Source organism: Pholis gunnellus (assembly GCF_910591455.1).
Source record: "Pholis gunnellus genome assembly, chromosome: 18".
In the NCBI taxonomy this organism is placed as follows: domain Eukaryota; kingdom Metazoa; phylum Chordata; class Actinopteri; order Perciformes; family Pholidae; genus Pholis; species Pholis gunnellus.
In genome coordinates, this window is record NC_136545.1 from 7,515,713 (window position 1) to 7,538,022 (window position 22,310).

Genomic DNA, 22,310 nt, shown 5'->3' on the forward strand with positions numbered 1-22,310 from the left:
GGGCTATGTTGAGTTCATTGGTTTCTCAAACAGAGGAGAAGAAGACCACAGAGGAGAAGAAGCAGCCCCCCCCCCCCCTGCTCTCTTTCTTCCATCAGCAAGCAGGGCTGGAATCAAATGGTTCAGGTTAAATTCAAAAGTATTTAATATTTAACAGAAGCCAAAACAAATGCAAACCGAATTACACTATCAACAGTAAAACAAACATAATATTCCCGTTCGGGCCACACGACAGACAGGTATGGCTGCCCCATGGCCAGGAACCTCCTCCTGGCCATGGGGCAGCCATACCTGCGGATCTTCTGCAATTCGAAGATCCTTTGTCCCTGCTGAGTCTCTCAAAAGTATCATGTTTCACATTTCTCAGCCAATCGATCAGCTCAGTGATTGGCCGAACCCTTCGGACTTCTTCTTGACCCATTCCTCCCTCCTTGAAGGCTGTGCTCAGAAACCTTTCAAAAACATCCCCCTCTCACTGATTTGTATTACTTTATGGCGGTGTCATAAATTCTCTGGTTTCTCTCACAGTGCACAATACATTCAGTAACTCCTTTTAGTTTAAACCTTCTACAAGTAAACATATTGTAACACATAATATCCATGCTTGGAGCGCTTTAAAACTTAAATTCCTCACAGCTACAACTATGATTTTTCTTTTGCCTATATTTGTTTACATTTTGTCAAATTAGCAGCATTACAATTATGACAAATTTGCTGTCAGCACTCTCTGTTTGCAATGTACCCGTGAATGTATACGGACTAACATCACTGGATTACTCTGATACTCAAGAAAGTCTAAAAATGTGATAATTCTACAGCAAGTTATGAGCGTCTTTGTCCTGTAGCCACATTTATTCACCGCGTATATCGGGGATAATGATACGTTATGTAAGTCATACTAAATGAGAAATGTGAATTACGAATGTGTTTTCAGATTTGGCTCAGTAACTAAGCACTGCTGGACTAATGAGTGTGACCGACACCTAGAAAGTATTGCTGTAAATTCAATTCATGATAACATTAGAACAAACTGTTAGAAAGCTGTGCTCGAATGTTCAGTATTTCTTCTTTACTAATAAGTCCTGAAACTGTTTTCAAACTCAAAACAGAACCTTGTTTTCTGTTTGGTATCATCGCCTCATTGTTTCAGGACTAAAGTGAAGTGACAGTGAGGTGTGTGTGGGTCACAGTGCAGCAGCAGCTGTTTTATTTTACAGTAATCAGAGAACAAACACGTTAGTCACACCTGAATAATGCACCTTCAAAAGAAAGAAGATATCAGGCTTTATAAATCTGGGAGGAGACAAGGCAGAAGAAAAAGACAAAGCAAACAGAGTGAACAAATGTCAATCACACACACACACACCCTTTGCATTCATAATCCCTCATTGAGAGTATCTACAGTAACACCCATTAGTCCAAAGGCACGTTCTCTTTGTCACATGTCGCTCAATGTGCCCAGCTGGCTCTGATTCAGAGTGTTTATAAGAAGGGAGATATGACCCAATGTAAGGTTTGAGTGTTTCTGCCCATTAACCATAAATTACTTAATATTTCACACCATCAGCTTTCCCTCCAGTTAACCATTGATTCCCATTATGGGTGGGTTAACATCTTCCATCGCATTATGTCAGCTAAAAATGAATGAATTAAAGAGCCCTAAACCAAAACTATACCGTATAAGAGTAACTTCTCAAATGAGTCAGAGTTTAACTTTCTCTTGTCACCAAACTATCTGGTCTAAGAAACAAGTAAGCAGAACTACATCTGAGACTTTAGATAGCAGCTCTGGGGACTCGAGCTGAAGCAATCAGTTGATTCATGGATTAGTTGATTGACAGAAGAAAACAATTTGGCAACACATTTTTAAAAATAATTTTCCAAGCAATAATTGCCAAACATGTTCTGGTTCCAGCTTCTCAAATGTGAGGATTTGAAGAGTTTCTGTTGTTTTTATCATTTTAATTTTAGCATCTTTGCTTCGGACTTATGTTCGGGGAAAACATTCTCGGGGACATTTTTCATACATTCTTTAGGACCAAATGATTAATCGAGGAGGTGAGAAAATATTTGGCAGTTTATTCGTGAGTTGCAGCCGCACAACACAGTTGTACGAGAATGACCCCAAGTATAATAAATGTAATAAAATAGTGATTTAAATAAGGACATTTCTAAATCAAGAACAAGCAGTCAAGACTTCGGTGCCCCCTTCAGACAGTTTCAGACTCTTCATATTATGGACAACTTTTCGGTTGCTACAAAACGGTAAAGAACCTAAAAACAGGAGCAGGAGGTCCGGTTCCTCCGTGGACAAAAACAACAACAACCGATAGTAGTCTCCTCTCTGTCCTCTCGGCTCACATAGCAGCCAGCTCCTGCAGCAGCCGCTCCTTCTCCTGCCGCAGCTCCACCACGCTCTGCTTGTTCTGCTCCAGGCGGTCCTCCAGCCACTGCAGCAGCGGCCCGCTCACCGCCGACATCTGGCTGCACAGGTTCTTGGTGAACACCGAGCCGTTGTGGATCTTGGTGACGGGGTCCAGGTGCGCCAGGCTGTGGATCTTGCGGTACGTGTCCTGCTCCTCCTGGCACAGGATCCGCGGCAGCTCCACGGCCGACTCCAGGCACACCTTGCCGATGGCCTCGCGGGGCACCACGTGGATGGGGATCTCCACCCGCTCGTACTCGGAGCCCTTCTGCGCCTGCACGGACTGGAAGCAGGTGTAAAGCACGCGGCCCGTCTTGGTGTTCTTGTCCTCTATGAAGCAGGAGAAGATGAGGCCCACGAAGCACTGGTCCAGCATCTGGTACATCGCCTGGGTCCTCACGTCGACGTGAGAGGGCCACACGGTGATGTGCGGGTGGGAGTGGTACCACCCGACCACCCGCATCGGCCTGCCGGTCATGTCGGCCAGCCTCTCCGCCTCCGTGGAGGCCGCCGACAGCTGCTCCGGGGAGATCTCCACCCGGTCCTTCCTCTTGTCCGAGCGGCGGAGGATGATGACTGAGTGGATGTGGACGATCCGGTTGGTCTCCACCTCTCCGATGCACAGACCCATCACCTCTTCTTTCTCCGTGCTTAACGCGTGATTCATGCACACCAGGAAGGCGTCCGACTCCAGGTGAACGGCGCACACCGCCATAATGTTTTACAAAATGAGCTGTTCTGCTCGGCGCAAAGATGAAAACATAAACACGGAAGCAGCGTTTCGCTTCCGTGTTCTGATGTGCGTCACTAAAACATTCCGTGTTGGTTTCAGCCGGGCTCTTCTATCGACAGAGAGTTCCGCTTATTTTTCGAGTGTTGTAAAATAAATTGACTTATTATCCATAATCTTTTTAATAGACGTGACTGAGTGTTATTCTATCCACTGCATGTGTTATTAAACACATTATTAATAAATGAATAAATAGGCATTGGTTACAATCAATCAATCCAAATAATACGTCAAACATAATTCAATTAAATAATTCATTCAAGTATCAAAAGTACTTATTCGGCAGCTCATTGGCTCAATACTATCATTAATTGTTAAAATGAATGAAGTAGAGGTAAAAAAATCTGTTAGGTATTTAAGTAAATGTTAACACTTTAAAAGTGTACTTAAGGTACAACAACACTTGAACTCGAGGCAGCCAGTTGCTTTCAGTTGTCAATGTTTTTTTAAACACAATCCAAGAATGAGCATCATGGTCAAGGAAGCCAATTTGACAACTCTGTTTATTTGCAAAGTGATTTTCATCGTAATTGTACACAATGATCATAAAGCCTTTTTATGTAAAAAAAAAACCACACACACAAAAAATGTTTTTCAATCAAATGTAAAAGTGCAATCATTCACATACAAAACACTGTTAGTGCAATTTTGATTACAGTGCAACTGTAAACAAAAATGATTTATATAAAAGAAATAATAAGCAATAAACTCTGGCTTTGCTCTGCTGTAAATGCTCTTCAGCTACATATTTTGTACCTGAGGCTAATACTTTTTAGAATATAGTAAACAAAAAGAAATGATTAGTGTGAGGAAAGATCGCAACTCTGAACCTTCATTGATTGGCGTTAAGTGAGTTTCTGCAAACATTGGAACAAATCACACCTTTACTCGAACTGTGTCTTCTTGACTGACTAAATGCAAAGATAAATCATTGGTGATTTATTTTTTCTTCTTCATAATAAAAGTGTGCTGGGACTCAATCCACATTTCATAAGCAAACATGGCAAAGAAAGACAGCCACCAGATTGTTTCTAACACTTCCATTTCTCATGAATACAAAATGTTTCCTTATTTTGGCGTCCCAAAGGAAGAAGAGAAGCTGCAGTAAACATTGCCAAACTTCTCTGAAGAAGGTCATGAGCCAAAAAAACATAATAATGTCTGATGAAAGATGCATTTGCATGGCCTTCTGTTAAGGCAATGGTTATACAATCAGAGCTCACAGTTCCTGACTCAAAAAAATAAGGCACACATTCAGCCTCCTAACTTCTTTCTACTCAAGCTTAGAGAACACAGCAGCAGATCCGTTTCCGTGTGAAGCAAAAACAGCAAGTCCCTGATAGTGTGGCTGAGTGAATCTGGTCTGGACTCTGTGGAGGAGAGTCATGGTTGCGGAGACGCTGTAGAAACACAGGATACCTGCCGTGTGGTCCAGGTACACTCCTACTCTGGAGGACTGAGGGCCTGAGATTAAAGTTTTCAAACCGTTATGTCTGAACTCATAGTTGTTGCTGAAACACTCTAATGCCCAAGACTTGTCATCATTTCCAAAACCACTTTCATATCCTGTTCTGCTGATATTCTCGTACGAGACCGCCACTGAAACTTCACAGCCGCTCCTCTCCACCTCCCAGTAATGGCGGCCGCTCACACTCTCTCTGCTCAGAACCTGAAACATGTCGGTAAATCTGTCTCCATGACTCGAATACAACTGTTCACTCGTCACTGTTGCTTTTCTGTTCCCCTCCGATAATAACAGCCGTGCATGTGCTGTGTTTGGATCCAGTGTGATTTGACATGAGTATTGTAAGAATTCCGCTCTGGTCTTGGGCTCTGGTTGTGGCCGTAAAACATCCACTTCAGGCTCTGAGATCTTGGTCCACGCGTCACTCAGAATGCCTTGCAGCTTTTCTCTGGCCTCTGACACAACCGCCGTCACATCCTCAAAGTAGTGCAGAGGGCGGATGTTGTTGTTGTTGTTGGGCGAGTTTGGAGCTTCACTAAGACACGACAGTGCGGGGTAGTTCTGTAGAAACTGTGCGTGGTCCTCTGTGCGTGAGAGCTGCTTCAGCTCAGCGTCTCTCCTCCTCAGTTCGGTGATCTCTCGCTGCAGCTTCTCCTGAAGCTTCATAGCCCGACTGACTTCGGTTTTCTGTCGGGATCTGATCTGCTGCTTCACATCAGAGCTTCTACTCTTGCAAAGATGCACCAGCCCAGTGAAGATTTCCTCGCTGTTCTTCGCGACTTTGTCAGCGGAGCGATTGATGGCCTCCAACTGCCGCTGGAGCGCCTTCACGTCTTTCTCTCGGCTCTGGATCCTCTGCTGGATTCTTTGTCGACTTGTTCCGAGCTCTCCCTGCCTCTCAGTCCTTTCTGTTGAGGCCAAGACTGTGTCGTGGTCTTTATGTTCATCCCGGGAGCACATAATACAGATACACTGCTGATCAGTGCGGCAGAAAATCTTCATCACTTCACCATGATGAGAGCAGATGTTCTCCTGGAGCTTCTGGGAAGGGTCGACCAGCTTGTGCTTTTCAAAGGCTGGGGACTCATAGTGAGGCTGGATGTGCTGCTCACAGTAAGAGACCAGACACTGCAGACAGGACTTGAGAGCTCTCAGCTTTCTCCCAGAGCAGAAATCACATCCCACATCTTCAGGTCCGGCGTAGCAGTGATCAGCCAGAGCAACTTGGAGTCCCGTCTTCCTCAGTTCCTCCACTAAATCTGCCAACATGGTGTTTTTCACCAGCGCAGGCCTCGGTCTAAAGGTCTGTCTACACTGAGGACAGCTGTGGATTTCCTTCTGATCTTCCCCATCCCAGTGGCTTTTAATACAGCTCATGCAGTAGCTGTGCCCACAGGGAATAGTCACTGGATCCCTCAGTAGATCCAGACAGATGGAACAGCAGAGTTTTTTCCGATCCATCAGATTTTGTTGCTGCGCCATTTCACCCCGAAGAGACATGGAATGTGAAATAGTTTCACTTTCTCATATTAGATAACCACTGAGAGCTGGTCCAAACCGAAGCTTAGTTCCCTTTCTTTACAGCTCCTTGCTGATCTGCAGTGAATGGGGCGTCACTTTACAACGTGTTACACTCATATGTACACTGGCAGATCTGCGAAAAGAGGCAGGAAGCAGAAAGTATCTGGACTGTTGGACTGGCTGTGTTGGACAGCAGGAAGAGGGGGAGGGGTGATTGCGCTCACATTCATTCCGGGAAGAGGAGCCGTTTCAGTGAGGCAGCATGTTTATGTGAAGGGAAGAGTATGGGACATAAAACACATTGAGCTGAAAGTAGGCTTCACAATTACAAGTATCACAATCAAACGATTAGAAATGTTTTGAGTTGGTAAAACGGATATTATTCTTTATGTAGGTCTTTGTTTTTTCGCCCTGTTTTATGAAAGGCGTGTCCTTGCAGCCTCTCAGCAAAAGGGGAAATGTCAGGGCTATTTGCCTCCACTCCTGGCCTTCAGTTTGGTTGGGCTTCTTTGTCCTGACTGTTTTTCCCCACCAGGTGTCCCCCTTGGCTTAATATTCATTCAGTGCCAGTTATTGTCCTCACCTGTTTTCCTCAGTTTGTGTCGTTCATTGGTTTGTCTTTGCAGCTCAGTTGCTGTTGCCTGTCCAATAATTAGGTTTGTGACCTGCAAATCTAATGACTTCCCATCAGACCTCAGCTTTAGTGCTATTTATAGCAAATGTTAGCATGCTAACATGCTAAACTTGGATGGTGACTATGTTCACCATACCGCTAAACATCAGCATGTTAGCAATGTGATTGTTAGCATGGTGACTTTAGCACTTCCTCAAAGCCAAATGTTAAGCCTCTTAGAACTCCCAGCATGGCTGTACACTCACAGTCCCAGAGGTTGATTGTATTTATGGTCTGTAATATACCGTATGACTGCGGCCCCCATCGCCACATCACTACTGCTGAGGCAGCTGCCGGTTACAGGTTTACCACAATTCCCCAATGCATACTCTCGTCAGGCACAGGAAGATGATCCTTTCAGGAGTGGCCTGCGAATGAATCCGCCTGCCATTGGTAACTCCCTTGTGGTGTAGACAACGTTGTTGTGTGGTGAAGACTTGGATGTTAAAGGGTTGATTCAACCAAACCCAATGATGTAGGATATGATACAAAAAGGCAGATTGTGCAGGACATGTGAGAAGTAAAAGCAATTGGCATTAATATATGTTGTGGGGCAAAGCTGGATGTATACATTCAGGGTTTGTGGCAGAAGTTGTAACCTTATTGTTTACCAAATACAAAACATACTGCTGTGTACTTTTGTCATATACATCTGCAGTTTCTCTGGTTCTTCTTCTGTCCAGTATTTTTTTTTTATTCTTATTCAACAAGAGGCCCTGAAGCCCGGAGATTCATGACACGCTGAATCCACTCTCATGTCTCCATGGGAACAGGTTGCGGTGGTAGAAACTTTTGATCCTGAAAGCGACACATGCATGATCAAATGTGAATCCACTAAAGCATGCCTACAGCGCACACACACACACACACACACACACACACACACACACACACACACACACACACACACACACACACACACACACACACACACACACACACACACGATTACACAAACAAAAAGCACTGATCTAAACATATTCACTTTGTGTCAACTAATAGTCACTAAGCTTGCTAGACATATGTGTGTTTGTGTATTCAGGAGTTTATAGAGGATTGGTTTTGGCACCTCACATGTTTGCAGAGGCGCTTGGTATCCATGACGACTAGCATGCCGCAAGTGAGATTGACTGAAAGATTAAGTGGAGCCCAGTAAGAAGGTATGGTTCAAAAGGAAAAGTATTTGACATGTGTGATAGAAAACGATGTGTTAGACGCTACATTATAGAAACAGACCATCTCCCACAGAAATGATAGTCAGTAGCTGTAACACACTCCATACACAATAAACGACACAACAAAGTGCTGTTGATATTCTATTTTAATGGTATTGTCAACAGATCCTACGAAAAGACAAGAATCAACAATGTAAGTCTGTCTCTTGATACTTTCTGACGCCCACGTCTCTAACTCTGAGCAACAGGCCCATTAATTCCAACTGAAGATAACCAAAGTGTCACAAATATGCTTTCATTTTTCATCTTCAACACTCAGTCATTTCCTAAAACATCTGGGCGCTGTAGTTTTTATCAAACGCTGCACAACAAGGACCAAATCGTGTATTTGTTAGGGAACATTTTCAGCCGTGGATTAATACACATTTAGTGCTCGAGAGAGTATTGCCAGGAACAGAACGATGCATGTGGGATTGAGTCAAAATAAGTGTGTGTGTGTGTGTGTGTGTGTGTGTGTGTGTGTGTGTGTGTGTGTGTGTGTGTGTGTGTGTGTGTGTGTGTGTGTGTGTGTTTAATAGTTTTTGGACAACAATGGAGCTTTATGGCACGGAACATTATCAGGCTTTGGAGACACATACAATGCTTGTTAGTAGGATCAGTTCATTGTTGGGTTTTTGGCATTTGTTGACAGTAATAAAGACATATATCACCATTCTTATCCTTTAATTCCCTTTACAAAATGTGTCAGCCAAACTATATAAATGCTACATTTAGTTAATGCTTTAGCTCTGTTAAAGTTTTATACTGTTATGCCATATCACAGGCACTCTTAAATGTTGCTACTTTGTACTGTGATTATGTTTTGTCTGCATTTTATTTGAAGACTATTACTTATGTCTATTCTGTACATACAGTGTATGACACTTAAGTGTTGCATAACTGACCATCCTGGAGGAATAATCCCTCCTCTGCTGCTATTCCTGAAGTTTCTGCAGTTTTTTAAACAGTTTTTTTTAATAGTGCTTTTTAATTTGTATAGACTGTTCGTATCCAAATTAAGGATAGAGGTTGTTAACAACTGAACAGATTGTACATTTCTCTGTGACAAATGTGAATTTGTTTGCTGTAAAAAATACATTCTTTCTGATTTCAAGCTGACATGGCTTGTAGGCCAATTTTGCAATTTCATACTGCAGGGATCAGCAATTGACAGCTTGTTTCCCCCAAAATGTACAATATTGGGGAAAAAAACGTCCCCTAACGCGTTTTTATATTTGTTGGTGTGTTAAAGACATACTATCAGAAGTGTTATGGCACTCATTTATGTAGCTGAAAAGAACTGATGTTATATTGCTGAAAACAGAGGCAGCTGGGGGCCTCCTGAGGACGCTAAAGGTGTGGAGGACGTGTACTGTAACTGCTGAGTTATTCAGCTTCCAATGTGTAAAATTATAATCACTGTGGGTTTTCTCTGTACAAAAAAACACTGTGAGATACTTCATTCATTCATTCATAACATGCACATCAGTGTGCTTTACAAAATGTAACCCGTCGAAATGAGTTCACGGTTATTTCCGGTTACAGTGTTTGCTAATATCAAGCAGTAACAGGAAATTAAGCTTTACGTTTCCCAGCAACCTACTATTAGTGAAGGGGTCTTTGGATCATTCTTTTTTTAAAATTATTAATCTTTTCTTGTTGTTTATGTTTTACTTTGTTTCAGTGCAAACTTGCTTTTAACCTCAGTTTGGTGGATATTTTTTATACTTTGTGACAATATAAGAAAATAAATATGCCTTTGATATTTTCATAAGGCATACAGGATCTATACATCACACATCAGCATATTTGACTCTCTAATTCACAGCATTTAATTCATTTTGCTGTTAATAACTTAATAACTTACAGATTTGCTGTAAAGATTTGTTATACAGTGTGATTAACTGCAAACAGCACCACAACTTCATTGTGGAGCATCCTTTTATATTCTGCAACATTAAATAACACAATCTCTTTTATTTCATTTCATTTCTAATCTTTTCTCTTTTTTGTCATGTAAAATATCAGTATTGTTTGCGTTTCCACCTGTTGAACATTTAGGGCACAGTGAATAGGGTAGGGAAGAGCAGGCGCTAGGACCCTGTGGGCTCACATCTTTTCAGCTTACACACACGATGCTGCCTTCAAATGCAGCAAAAACGATCAGCTTTACATTTCGTATTTGTGGTGGCTTCTAATTATGGTGAAGTGTGAGTTCTCAATAATCAATGCAGGGGATGGCGGTCATGCTGAAAACAAGACTGCTTGGTCAAATGACATCGGTTATGCTGTTTAACATTTGATTTTATGACAGATATGTGGTGTTTTATTTCTAAATAGAACCTCACATATAAACAGACTTTATATCCAGTTAAAGAAACAACCCGGGAAAAGGTAGAGCCGGACGTAGGCTAGGCTACATAGCCTGGATCTTCACAGAAAAAGACCCAAATTAAACTAAAATACAAAATGACATTGAGGTATATAGTTCTGTTAGGTTTTCTGTTTGCACAGTAAGCTATTAAATATAGATTATATTATCACTAATCGACGAGGAAGAAAGGTTTATTTACATTTCTTAATATGAATTTGGACATGGTTAGGGAAAACATGTATCAAATAAAATCCACGTAAATGATAAAACATGAGAAAAGTTGCATAGATCATTCAAAAAAATATAGCACTGACTGCTCTATAATGTGATATTTGGTGGAATCTCCTCTCTCTCAATCTCAATCTCTTATGGATTGTCAAAAAGCATAGTTCCTGATTGGTCAACAGTCTGAGTACAGCAAGGGAGACTCTTTTAAAGGAGTAGTTAACATTTTTAGATGTATGATTATTATTATTTACTTTCTTGTCGAGTGCTAGATGGATCAGAAGATTGATACTACACTCAGAATTGTTTGTTAAATATGAAGCTGCAGCCAAAACACAGTCAGATTAGTTTAGCATGAAGACTGGAGGCAGGTGGGTTCTGGCCTAAAGTAACAAAGTCCGCCTACAAACACTTTTAAAGCTCACTAATCAACACATTATACATTATTTCATCTGTTTAATTAGCAGTATCTTTGTTCTGTTTACCTCTGCTTCTAATCACGCCGTTAAGGTTGTAGCTTCATATTTAACCCCCAGTAATTAAAGTGGTATCCCATCTCATCTAACTCACTAATAAAATGAACAGGAAAGCTACGGACAGTTCTTCAGTGGTAAAAATACTAATTAATGTTCAAATGAAAATCAAATCTGCCAATAAAACAGCAATGCTCCCCAGTAGTGGAGGAAACAATGACTCTTCTTTTTTTTGTATAGCATAACGATTGTTCCAAATCTTGAATGTAGGGCAGGACATGTTGTGCTCGGGATAACATTGTTCGTGAAAAAAAAAAAAAACGATGGTAAAATCAACAGAAGCTGGTCGACGCGCCTGTTCGCCAACTTCTGAGAGTTCCGAGTTTCCGAGGAGTCCCTGAATGCGGCAGGAGCGTCAGCCCTCCACCCCTCGAGGAAGCCGAGCGACATCCATCAGACTCCTCTGCACTCTCGGAGGTACGCTCGAGCGCTCCACAGGCTGCACCCCACCAAGCACTCCGCTGGGCCGTCACATCGAGCTCCGGTGCAGGTTTGGTGAGCTCTGCGCGGATCTTTCCTCTCCACCAGGACCGTGGGAGACATGCGACGTCTCGGAGGAGGAGGAGGACGAGACGAACTGGCCAGGCAGCAGCAGCAGCATCAGCAGACACCTGCGAGGAGGATCTGAGTTTGTTTCGATAACGACAGAGAAAGGTAAGTGCCAAAGAGAATGGAAGGTAATGTTCCCGGAACGTCTTTTCGGGCTCGAGTCATGCCCGATGCTCGTTGTTTACCGGTGCGTTTCCGTGTTACTTGTCGTTTCCAGCATCAGTAGAAGGCAGGCGGTATGAGTCATAGCCCGGCGCAGGGCTGCTGGAGGATCAGCTGAGGAGCAAAGTGTCTGCAGCCTCCAAACCCACAGTCCCTTATCAGCCGCTGCACACGCAAAGCGCTGCACCTCTGTGCCGTTTAGGCAAATAACTGCGTGTGGGGACGTGATCTTCTGTGTGTGTGTGTGTGTGTCATGGTGATTCACCTGGCAAGACTTTCAAAAGGGTTCAAATGAGGCGTTGAGGAGATCCCTGTTTACTTTTGATCTTACTTCAAATGAAGGGGAATTGTAATGCAAGGAGGTTTCACACAAATGTGTGCTTCCAACTTTGTGGCAACAGTGTGTGTGTGTGTGTGCACAAACACAGGTGGTTCCTCAAAGAAGTGCTCTTCCCAGTTCGATGTGGGAGAACTTGACTGGTTCTGAGCAGAGCCCTGACCTCAGAAGCCCCACACGACACCTTCCGAGGTGAAGTGGAGCACCAACTGCGAGCCAGGCCTTATCAGCCAACATCAGTGCTGGACCTCACCAATGCTCTTGTGTCTGATTGGGAACAAATCCCTGCAGCCAGGCTCCAAAATGGGTTACAGCAGCAGATTGAAGCCCACCAGTTTGAAAACATGTTCAACTATCACATGTGGGTGTCCTTGTGTAAAAGCCCTGATAACCAGGTTCCTATTATGATGGACGGGTTCCATCCTGGTATGAAGTGGGCGGGCCTCAGGTGGAGTCATAGAGGCCTATACTTGCATGCCTCGAACAGGTTTCAGAAATATTTGATTGAGAATTTTAAGATTTTTGTGCTTCACCACTGAAATGCATCTTTGGAGTCATTGTTTACCGTTTCCTCATATTTCATGTTAGCTCTTGATTCAAGAGGAAGGTGTTTTCTAACAGTGGTTCACAGTACTAATAATTCAAACATGGTTTTGTGTGTGACAGTGGAGTGTTCTCAGGGTGTAACGCAAAGCTACTATCTGCATCTTCATCTGTAAACGTTCTTGTCACAGAAATACCTGTATTCGGAATATATTATTCTGCATTAAATAGTATTCTTTACTGACATTTATACTGTTTAGCTGCTAACACAATAACATGATATTTTAATCATGTACCTGAATTAATTCAAGAATGAACCATCCCTAAAATGAGTCCAAATACAAGCTGAGTCGCTGTTAACGGTCCGTGGAGAACGGGAGAAATTAGCAGTCAGAGTGGCATAGTTGTGTATAGCCTAGTTGAATGTAATGTGGTCTGAAGTGTCTATGCTATGGCCTGAATATCTTATACAGGGGCACTATATTGTACAAGCAGTGGAAGGTCCAGATGAAAATCTATTTTTTTTTTAAACATCTATTGAAATAATGAGAAAGATCATTTTAAAAAGCTGCCTTTGGTTCGTCTGAATGCACTTTTGAGACGTTTCCTGACTGCAGCTAGTCAGTTTCTCTCTTCCGCCAAGGTCTCTGCCTTCCATATCTGATCACGAGGTTAAAACAAAAAAAACACACACACTTTTGTGCTGCACAACATATTTGGTGAAAAGTGATGAACGTCAGTGATTGAATACACATCAGTGTTTTTATGAAAACTCCTGCTACTACTAGCAGTGGTGTGAGAGACCAACAGAGACCAACCTTATCTGTGCGTGTTCTAAATAATGTACTTGTATTTGGTACACGTCTTTTAAATTAAATACCACAACGTCGCCTGCTTTAAACTCACTGTGCACTGCTCATCCAGGTGTTTCTCCGAATGAGAGATTAGAACTCGGAGACACAGTGCGTGACCATAATGGGTATCGCTCTCCGTCCCACAGGCAGACTCACGGTATTTGTTGACTCATAAATCAGTTTGTAAACAAAGATGGAAGGAGCAGAGGTAATTAGTGGAAGCCGCCTTTATTGGGTTGGTAATGCACTCTTGCGTCCCCCGAGCTGCCGGCAGCTTTATTGTTTCACGTCTCCGGTATCAATCCGAGTTGATGCCTTCGCTGATGGACTCGTAATGAAAATTACGGATTACATTTGGCTCGTGGGGTTGTCCTCCCTGCTGGTGTTATTGTTTAAACCAAAGGCCTCCTCAAAATTTGTATTAATTTTATGAAATTTAATTAAAAAAAAGAAGTAAGTACGTTTTTTGTTTTTTTGTGTTACTACCCTCGTATCAATGTCACCCTACAACCTCATAGTGCACTGGTCCCCAATCCTTTTGTCTTGTTTAAAGCCAAGCAATGACTGCACATGTCTGTGAAGTCTTGAGCAGTAGAACTAAAGAGCTTTTCCTCCTTGCAGTAATTGGGCTTTTAGAGTACAAGTCTGTCACACAGAAGTTTGCACCATACATTGTTAAAGAACCTGATTCTAAGAGGACTCTGCAGGGAGATACTCTAGCGGATGACACATGCCACCGTAACATAAATTGAAACTTCTAGCTGTCGCTTGATTTGTGACCCTGCAGCTCACACCTGTGCGTAAACACCCTGCATGAATGAATAACCAGGTAACCACACCTGGATAAGCCTAATATGTGCGTCCTCAACTTTGGTCGTGGAGTCAGTAAGCCGAACAAAAGATGTAAACAACAAACTTCTCTAAAACTAGAATGAAATTATGAATTGATGTCCATGGGATCAAGATAAGGGATCTTTTTTTCTTTTGGATTGTTCAGATTTGCTATCAATTCAGAGGGATCAAAATATAATTTATGCGAGCAGCAGTGAATAATGGTGTGTGAACGCAGCAAGCAGTCGTTTCTGTCTCTTATTTCACCTCTGAAGTGCTGTGTTTAAAACCTCTGCTGATGCTGAGGTTGAAGAGTAGTCTGTCAAAATCCCATCCAGAACACACTGACGTTCTCTCTCAGATGTTATAATTGGGCTCTATATATATATATATATATATATATATATATATATATATATATATATATATTAATATTCTAGAAAACCAGCGGTTTGTATTTTCCAAATGCAGAGCAAATTTTAACACAGACCTAAACTGTACATTGTAAGTTGTATGGAGAATTAAAATGATTATTAAAGAAATAGAAACCTGTATACTGTTTGAATCATACAGGGATATTAATCACCAGGTTATGTTGCATGTCATATCCCAAACATAGGATAAGATATAAGTACAATAAAGTTAAATTCAAAGTAAATATTTTAAGATAATTGTTGAAATAATGATGAAATCATAATGTATAGATCAGTCTTCTTAGGGGCGCAAGTTGATCTCATGCGTAGTCCATTAAAATGTCCAGAAACCTCCATTGGTAAAACCATCGCCTGTGTAAAAGCAGTGGAGGCAGCCTCTGGTTCTGAAGGGTGAAGCCAATGCAGGAAAGCCTTAAACCTGCATTCTGTCTAACAACCAGCATGGGAATAATAAGTCTAAGTCATACTGTAAGTCTATGAGAAAATGACTCTACTTCTCACTTGATTTATTACCTCAGTATATGGTCTCAATCTCTAGTTTCAAGTCTTCTTCAAGTACAGCATGATGTTCATTTAGTAAATTATGGTCCATTTAGAGAAGAATCGACCATAAAGCAGAGTTATCTTTTGCATAACAAACTGTAGTTGTAACCTTGTTGATGCTTCACAAGACGAATGAGACGAGACAAAAATGGCAGTGCATTCCTGTAGTGCATTTTTTTATATTTGCATTAGGAGGGAAACACTGAGCAAACAAGACTCCGCCTCCTCCTGCCCCCACATACACACACATACACAAACGCACTCTCTCGTCCAAATATGGTCACAAAATGCCAACACGGTAGTCCACAAACCAATGACATAATGGTGGCTACGTCCACTTCTTTTTTTTTTTTTTTACAGTCTCAGGGTTAAACAAGAAGGGAAATAAGCATAGTTCTTAAAATCAACAGAATTTTGTGCAACATGAATGTTTTTTCCTGAACTAGCCCCCAGGTTGGTAAGCCCTCCTCCCCGTCCTCCCTCCCTCCCTCCCTGCTCTGTCTGCCTCCTCGTCTTCCCGCAGAGGGCCACTGACTGATGGCAATCTGACTGAGATAACAAAAATCTGGAGTCCGGCCAAATCTGTTCGCACATGTTCAGGCCCGTAGACCTTTCGTGCCAGTTGTCGTTTAGCTTTCAGGAGGTGCATCAGCAGTTTCCATGGCGATGTTTGAAAAAATCCAGTTGTACTTCTGAGGTTCATCCGGAGAGAATTAAAGCCTGTGAGAATCTGGGTTGTGTTTGCTGCGATGATTCTCTGTGACCTTTTTAACTCTGGGACGGCTCTCCCTAACCAGTCTGCCCTTTTCTTCTCACTCACTGTCTCTCTCTGTCTCCGTCACTGCCTCTCTCTCTCTCTCTGTCTCTCTCTCTCTCTCTCTCCCCCCCCCCCCTCCTCCTGCAGCGTATTGACCAGGAACAGCAGGATTCAGCCTTCCTAAGATGATTAATGCATAGATAAGATTTGCCACCTGATAGCGAGGTGCCTGACTGCAGCAACACTCCTCTCTCCAAGTCGAGCGTGGTGTGTGTGTGTGTGTGTGTGTGTGTGTGTGTGTGTGTGTGTGTGTGTGTGTGTGTGTGTGTGTGTGTGTGTGTGTGTGTGTGTGTGTGTGTGTGTGTGTGTGTGTGTGTGTGTGTGTGTGTGCTTTCCTGATAGTGATAGAAACGTTGCTTGGCAGCAATAATCTGTTTAAAGCTCAGCAGCCGGTCGGAGCCAAAGAACCAGACTGTAACAAGTCCACTGGAGACGGTACTTCTCAAAAGCAATAATTTACGTCTGGCATTTTCAAACCGCACTAAAGCGGCTGTGATCGATATTTTTTTTTAATAATAGATCACATGACTTTGTATGTGAAAGGAGCCGCTCGTAGTGATGACTCCTCAGGGATATCTGCCGTGCTGCAGTTCCCCTCCGCTCTACGGAGATTTATAGTGTCTTTCGACTCATTGTTTTGGTTTTGCGGCTGTAGCATTTCTGTTTTTTGGTTAATTCTCAGCGCTCTCATCAGCGTTTTAAGTGGAAAAGGCTCTGATAAACCCACTGTACACTACCTGTGCAGCTCAGAGACTAACTGGTGAACATGGCGGAGCATTTAAGAGCTTTAAAGCCTGCTATTTGTTGTCTTAGTTGGAGGAGACCAAAACAGAGCTAAAAGAGAATGTTGGCGAATGTTGCACTGGACACTTGGCCTTAATGTTACTTAATGTTGCTCTGTATCTGCCGAGTGTGTAAATAAACAATGTTTAACAACAAGTTTGCATTTACAGCTCGTGTCTGCTACCCCCAAGCACATTTAAAATCAAGCTGAAACAACAAACGACGGCTACGTATGCTTTTATTGCACATTAGTGCATGTGAGCGTGCCCCGCTGGTTAGCTTACGAACGCCGCTCTGCACCGCTCTGCACCGCTCTGCACCGCTCTCTTAAGGCGGTTACAGCTGACAAGACGTGCCGACCGATGGCGTCAGCGCGGAAGTGTGGCGTCCACCCTCCGGTTCCCCCTCAGCACTGTTGCCGTCGTTTGCACTGTTAGCGCTGCTGGCGCCGTTTGCTGCGAGCCGCCCGCTCAGAATATTGCGTCTAGTAATTTTTCAAGCTAAAAATGCACAAAATTTGCTGCTTGAAGCTCAGAAAATGTGAAGATATTCGGCTTTAACTGGTCTAAAATGATGTGACACTTCTTTTTTGACATTTTATAAACAACATGATTTAATTGTTTAGTTGTAAAAAATGTATCAATGGAATAACCGATAACAAAAATGACCTTTAGTTGTATCCTTATACAGTATTACAACCTTTTGGTAAGAGTATTGATTACTGTATTGACAAACCTGGCTGCTCTGACCATATAGACACGAGTCGGACATACTGTGTCTCCTGACAGTGGCTGCACATCTGCATTGTGATGTAATCTGTTGTATTGTGGTCAGATGATCACACGTTATGGCCGGACGGCAAGTCTACAGGCGGGTGATATTTTGGGATTGAATATATTTGATAGGTCAGAAATCCAGTGCAAGTTGACGGACTGCATGATAAATACACAAATTGAAACAAGTCGATTAATGAAAATGAGTTGCAGCTGTATTTGTAACCAGCCCAACCTATGTGCATTGTTTTAAGCTCGCTGTAGTGGTTGCAGTTGCCCTTCGGTGTGAGGAGGGAGACGGTGTGACACATTCAGGTTAACGATTTGATCTCTAGTGTCTCGCTCAGTTCAGCCAGTCAGTTTGGATAATTCACAGCCGGATAAGCAGGAGAGAGGGTGAGGGAGAGGGAGGATTTTAAAAGACAACCGTACAGACACAGAACAACACACTCGGAAAGTTCCACACATGGCGTTCAACTGTGGAGCAAACTTTATCCAAAATGAACAAAAGCTGCAAGCGTACTGTAGCAGAGGAAGAACCAGGAACAAAACCGGTTGGGTAGGAGGTCGTAGGGTCGTTGGTCAGGTTTAGATGCGGCTGATCACAAAACGCCTGGCCTTACCGATAGGATCTGAAAACTACGTTCAATTTCTTTTGTAAAGATGGAATTAGGGATGCTAATTTAGAATATATTTCTTTCTGACCCATAGCCGACCCACGTTAACCGATCAGTGAGCGTTAACCGACAAGATAAGGCCCTTGCACGCAGGGGCGGTGTGGTTGAAGTGCCTAACAAGCTGCCCAGCTGCACAATAACGGATGCACCAACAGGTTAAATCCATCATTTAGCGGCAGCTGCATTGTGTTTACGCAAAACCGACAACCGAGTCCCCAGTTCACCCGCCTGGGAGAGTGCTGGCAATCACGGTGCTGTGCTCGTCGTCGTGACACATGCCGCCACTTTTCTCAGTAAGTCTCCACCGCGTCAATTAGTTTATCTGCGAGGTTGTCAGCTGTGTGTCTGCCTGGCACACTCGGTCAGGGTTTCTGGCAGCGTGTTGCGAGCACGGCGGCCCGCCGCGTGTGACGATGAGTAAGTTAGAAGTAACTTAGCCGTGACCGTGGCAGTGCAGTGCAGTGTGTGTGTGTGTGTGCAGTTTATATGTCGGTGAATAAGTGCACAAACACAAATATAAATGCACCTCAGAATCTTTGAGTCCCAGAGTTCCTGAGCCTGACTTATATGGTATTTTTGAGGTTGATACTGATATATATATATTTTTTAACGTACTTACTTACTCTGGTTGGAAAGCGGAACAATGGATTCAAATACATCTTTGACATTCTTGCTCTACGAGCTTACCGGCGAACATATTTTACATCTGTTACCGATGCATTGGCGAGAAGCTGAATTAGCTAATGACGGCCCAGACAATTTATCTGTCTCGCTCTAATCCTGAGACTATGTGGTAAAAAAAAAAAATACACTCCTTAAAGGTTTGCCACGCCACAAAGAAAGAGAGAGAGAGAGAGAGAGAGAGAGAGAGAGAGAGAGAGAGAGAGAGAGATGGAGGCTGAGAAACGGAGCGATTGAAAGGGTGAGAACTGAAATGTGGGTGCGACTGTGGGATCGATAACGCAGGCTGTTCTTCTGGACAGTAAATCAGCCCAGCAGTACATTCTCTCGCCTCAGCTGCCACTTTTATGCTCACTCGTAAATACCTGGATTACAACTTGTTATGATGGGGAACTCCTCTCAGTGCGGTGCTGCTTTAATGATGGAGGCTACTGTTGATTTATATACAGCACCGGCACACTGCTCTCTGAGGCCTCTGTGCGATAGATGGATGGATGGATGCTGCTTCACATTCCTTATGCCGTGGTTTCCAAACACCAAATTAGGCGTCGGGACCCTGAAGTAACTGGATCACATGAAATGTGTCTTCTTTGATAAACTGGCTTTCTCTTTTTGATCAAATTTGAGGATTAGTTTTTAAATTACAATTAATGCTTTCCTACCTTTTTTGGGGCATTAGCCAAAAGAAATATTGACTTCTCAGATGCTTTTTACTCTCTATCTTTCCAGGTCCAAGCCAAATTTCTCACAACTTGAATTAAATATCGGCTTTCTTCCATATTGATAGTAACTGAAAATATTTGCTACGTGTGATAAACTTTCATTAATCACATTTTTTTCAAAGGTCAGACGAGCTAGCCAACGTTCAGTGTTAAACTGGGTATCATTTACTGAATTTCTGCTTATGAAGCAAAAATGGTGCTTACTTGTAACCATATTATTTGGCTATTCTTCCTGGGGAAAGATTTTGGTGAGAAAAATTCAATTTAGGTGGAGTGTGGTCAGGTGTTTAGGCAGATGCTAAAATATTAAAGTTGACTAGACACTCAGCCTTTGTTGTTACCAATTTTGATATTTGAGAGTTAAATTGTGACCGTAATAAGAAGAATAAAAATATAGAAAATGAATTGATAGTCAGCTCTTTTGATTACTGTGAGTTCATTCAGGGTTCAAACATTTGATGGCTCCAGCTTACTGTGAGCGTGTTCTGCTTTTACTTCTGTTTACATTCTAGTCCATTGAATATCTTTGGGTTTAATACTTTTGGTCGAATAAACCAAGACATTAAATGACATCACAATGGACTTGAGGTCATTTTGATGTCCATTTTTCAGAGTTCTCTTATGTTTTAAAGACTAGGGCTGCAGCTATCAATTGTTGTAGTCGTCTACTCACTATTCCATCGATTAATCAAGTAAATGGAGTAATAATACTAATAATAAATGTACAAAACAGAAAATAAGACTGAACTACTGATTAGTTTCCACATTTGTTCTTGCAGACATTACTGCTATCTGTCAAAACAAAACCCATTTAATTACCTTTTTGGATCAAAGAAAACATTTCCTGAAATTAAATAGGGAATAAAATATGATAACAAAGTTGAAGTACTCGAGTTTCTCAAGGAATTATTTCAACATCATTATCAACCAAACTTTCTTGGTGGAGAGGATTGAAAGCATCTGACCAACCCGGGGACCAGAGAGCTGAGACCAGTTTTAGATGAACTGACCATGAATTAATAAACTGAAAAAAGTAATGAGATCTATATGTCACTGCCAAGAAAACACCATGGGACTAAACACAATCTGTACTTGTCCCCCCCCCCGCCCCCTCTTACTTCTATATTTCTACCTGCTCCATCTTTCACATGAAGGCTTGCTCTTCTCGTCTTCGCGAGATGAAAATGTCTCGGTCTCTCGTCTTTCTTTGTGTAACCTGCTTTGACAGATTTCTTTTCTGATACCTGTGCATCGAACAGGCTCTGATGCAGAGTTATGGGCACCTGGAGGCAGAGCCTCGCTGCAGCATTCCTAATGTCCTCTGGTTCTGGGGAAACCCTGACGTTTAGATTTCTCTGCACAATATATAGATATCGTTTTTTTTATATTTCTTCATCGCTCTCTCCACTTTGAGAGGCAGGAGTCATGCAAGGGCAGCGTGATCCACTAGTACACTGCTTCCTTTTGACATTTTGTGATTTGGTAGCATCCTTGTTTTTCTTTTTTCTGTTCCTTGCCACGCTGTGGGAGGAAAATATTGCTGTTTTTGTGCTTCAGAAGGACATTTCTGCAAGAATTGGATTCCTGTTTTCTTTTACCACACAGTTAAATGAGCCGAGTGGAAGAAAGTGGGCAATGGAAAATGTCACTTTATCCAAGAATTGACTTGGAGTTCTAGCTGGACTTCCTCCATAGTCAGAAATTCAAACTTGGAGAGAAGAAATTTAAAGCAAGGGCATAAGACGGTAATATATCTTTTAATTGTATTTCTTGCTAATATGTCTTTATTTTTCTGTGTCGCTTGACTTGAACACAGGAGATTTAGCTCAACACCAGAATACGTCGTCATTGCCAGGGTTTGAACGTCCCCCTCCCTTAAGCGAGGCACTAAATCCCTGAGTTGTATGGCCAGTTTTGTTACGTTTGCTTGGCGTCAACAGTGCCAGTGTTGGAAGTACTCATCTCTAGAGTAAGGCAATAACATTGTCATGGTTAGAAGCATATTAGCTTCCCAAATCGAGGTGTTAACACTGCCAGGGTGTGGAAGTCCAGTTCCCTGAAGGAAGACACAAAAACATGCCAGGGTTGGAATTTAGCAAACACCATCGCGGTTGAAGTTTCAGTTCCTGCCAAGTGTGAATCACACTTTGGTGCTTTTTACAAGCACCACCAATGCTAAAAAGAGAGTTGGTTGATAAACTGTTGGATTGAAAGAAAATGAATCAATTTCAAAAAATGATTAATGAGTTAAGCATCAAATAAAAGTACCAAACACTAAATTTGAGTATTTGCTTTTTGTTTCTGCCTTTTCTTTTTAGTCGTCTGATAGATCACTGCGTACAGCGTGCGCTGAAACCGAGCATGTTGTATTGATACTTGAATCT

General features: G+C 42.4%; 3 protein-coding genes across 3 annotated transcripts in view; 1 reads left to right on the plus strand and 2 right to left on the minus strand.

Annotated features, from left to right (window-relative positions):
- Positions 1–331: 331 nt before the first annotated feature.
- Positions 332–3,269, minus strand: brcc3 (BRCA1/BRCA2-containing complex, subunit 3). Its single transcript, XM_079179465.1, has one exon. The coding sequence runs from the start codon at positions 3,138–3,140 to the stop codon at positions 2,358–2,360; it is 783 nt and encodes a 260-aa protein (XP_079035591.1). The 5' UTR covers positions 3,141–3,269; the 3' UTR covers positions 332–2,357.
- A 566-nt stretch (positions 3,270–3,835) lies between these two features.
- LOC306710862 (E3 ubiquitin/ISG15 ligase TRIM25-like) lies at positions 3,836–6,228 on the minus strand. Its single transcript, XM_079179574.1, has one exon. The coding sequence runs from the start codon at positions 6,178–6,180 to the stop codon at positions 4,489–4,491; it is 1,692 nt and encodes a 563-aa protein (XP_079035700.1). The 5' UTR covers positions 6,181–6,228; the 3' UTR covers positions 3,836–4,488.
- A 5,420-nt stretch (positions 6,229–11,648) lies between these two features.
- Positions 11,649–22,310, plus strand: part of LOC306710336 (ras-related protein Rab-27B-like) — a 44,721-nt gene continuing 34,059 nt past the window's right edge. The window contains exon 1 of the mRNA XM_079178806.1: positions 11,649–11,874. The gene's annotated coding sequence lies outside the window, so the exon portion shown is untranslated. The remainder of the gene's footprint in view (positions 11,875–22,310) is intronic.

What these genes read in the sequence shown, in the direction of transcription:
- brcc3 (XM_079179465.1), bottom strand. Translation starts at nt 3,140, where the DNA reads ATGGCGGTGTGCGCCGTTCACCTGGAGTCGGACGCCTTCCTGGTGTGC.
- LOC306710862 (XM_079179574.1), bottom strand. Translation starts at nt 6,180, where the DNA reads ATGTCTCTTCGGGGTGAAATGGCGCAGCAACAAAATCTGATGGATCGG.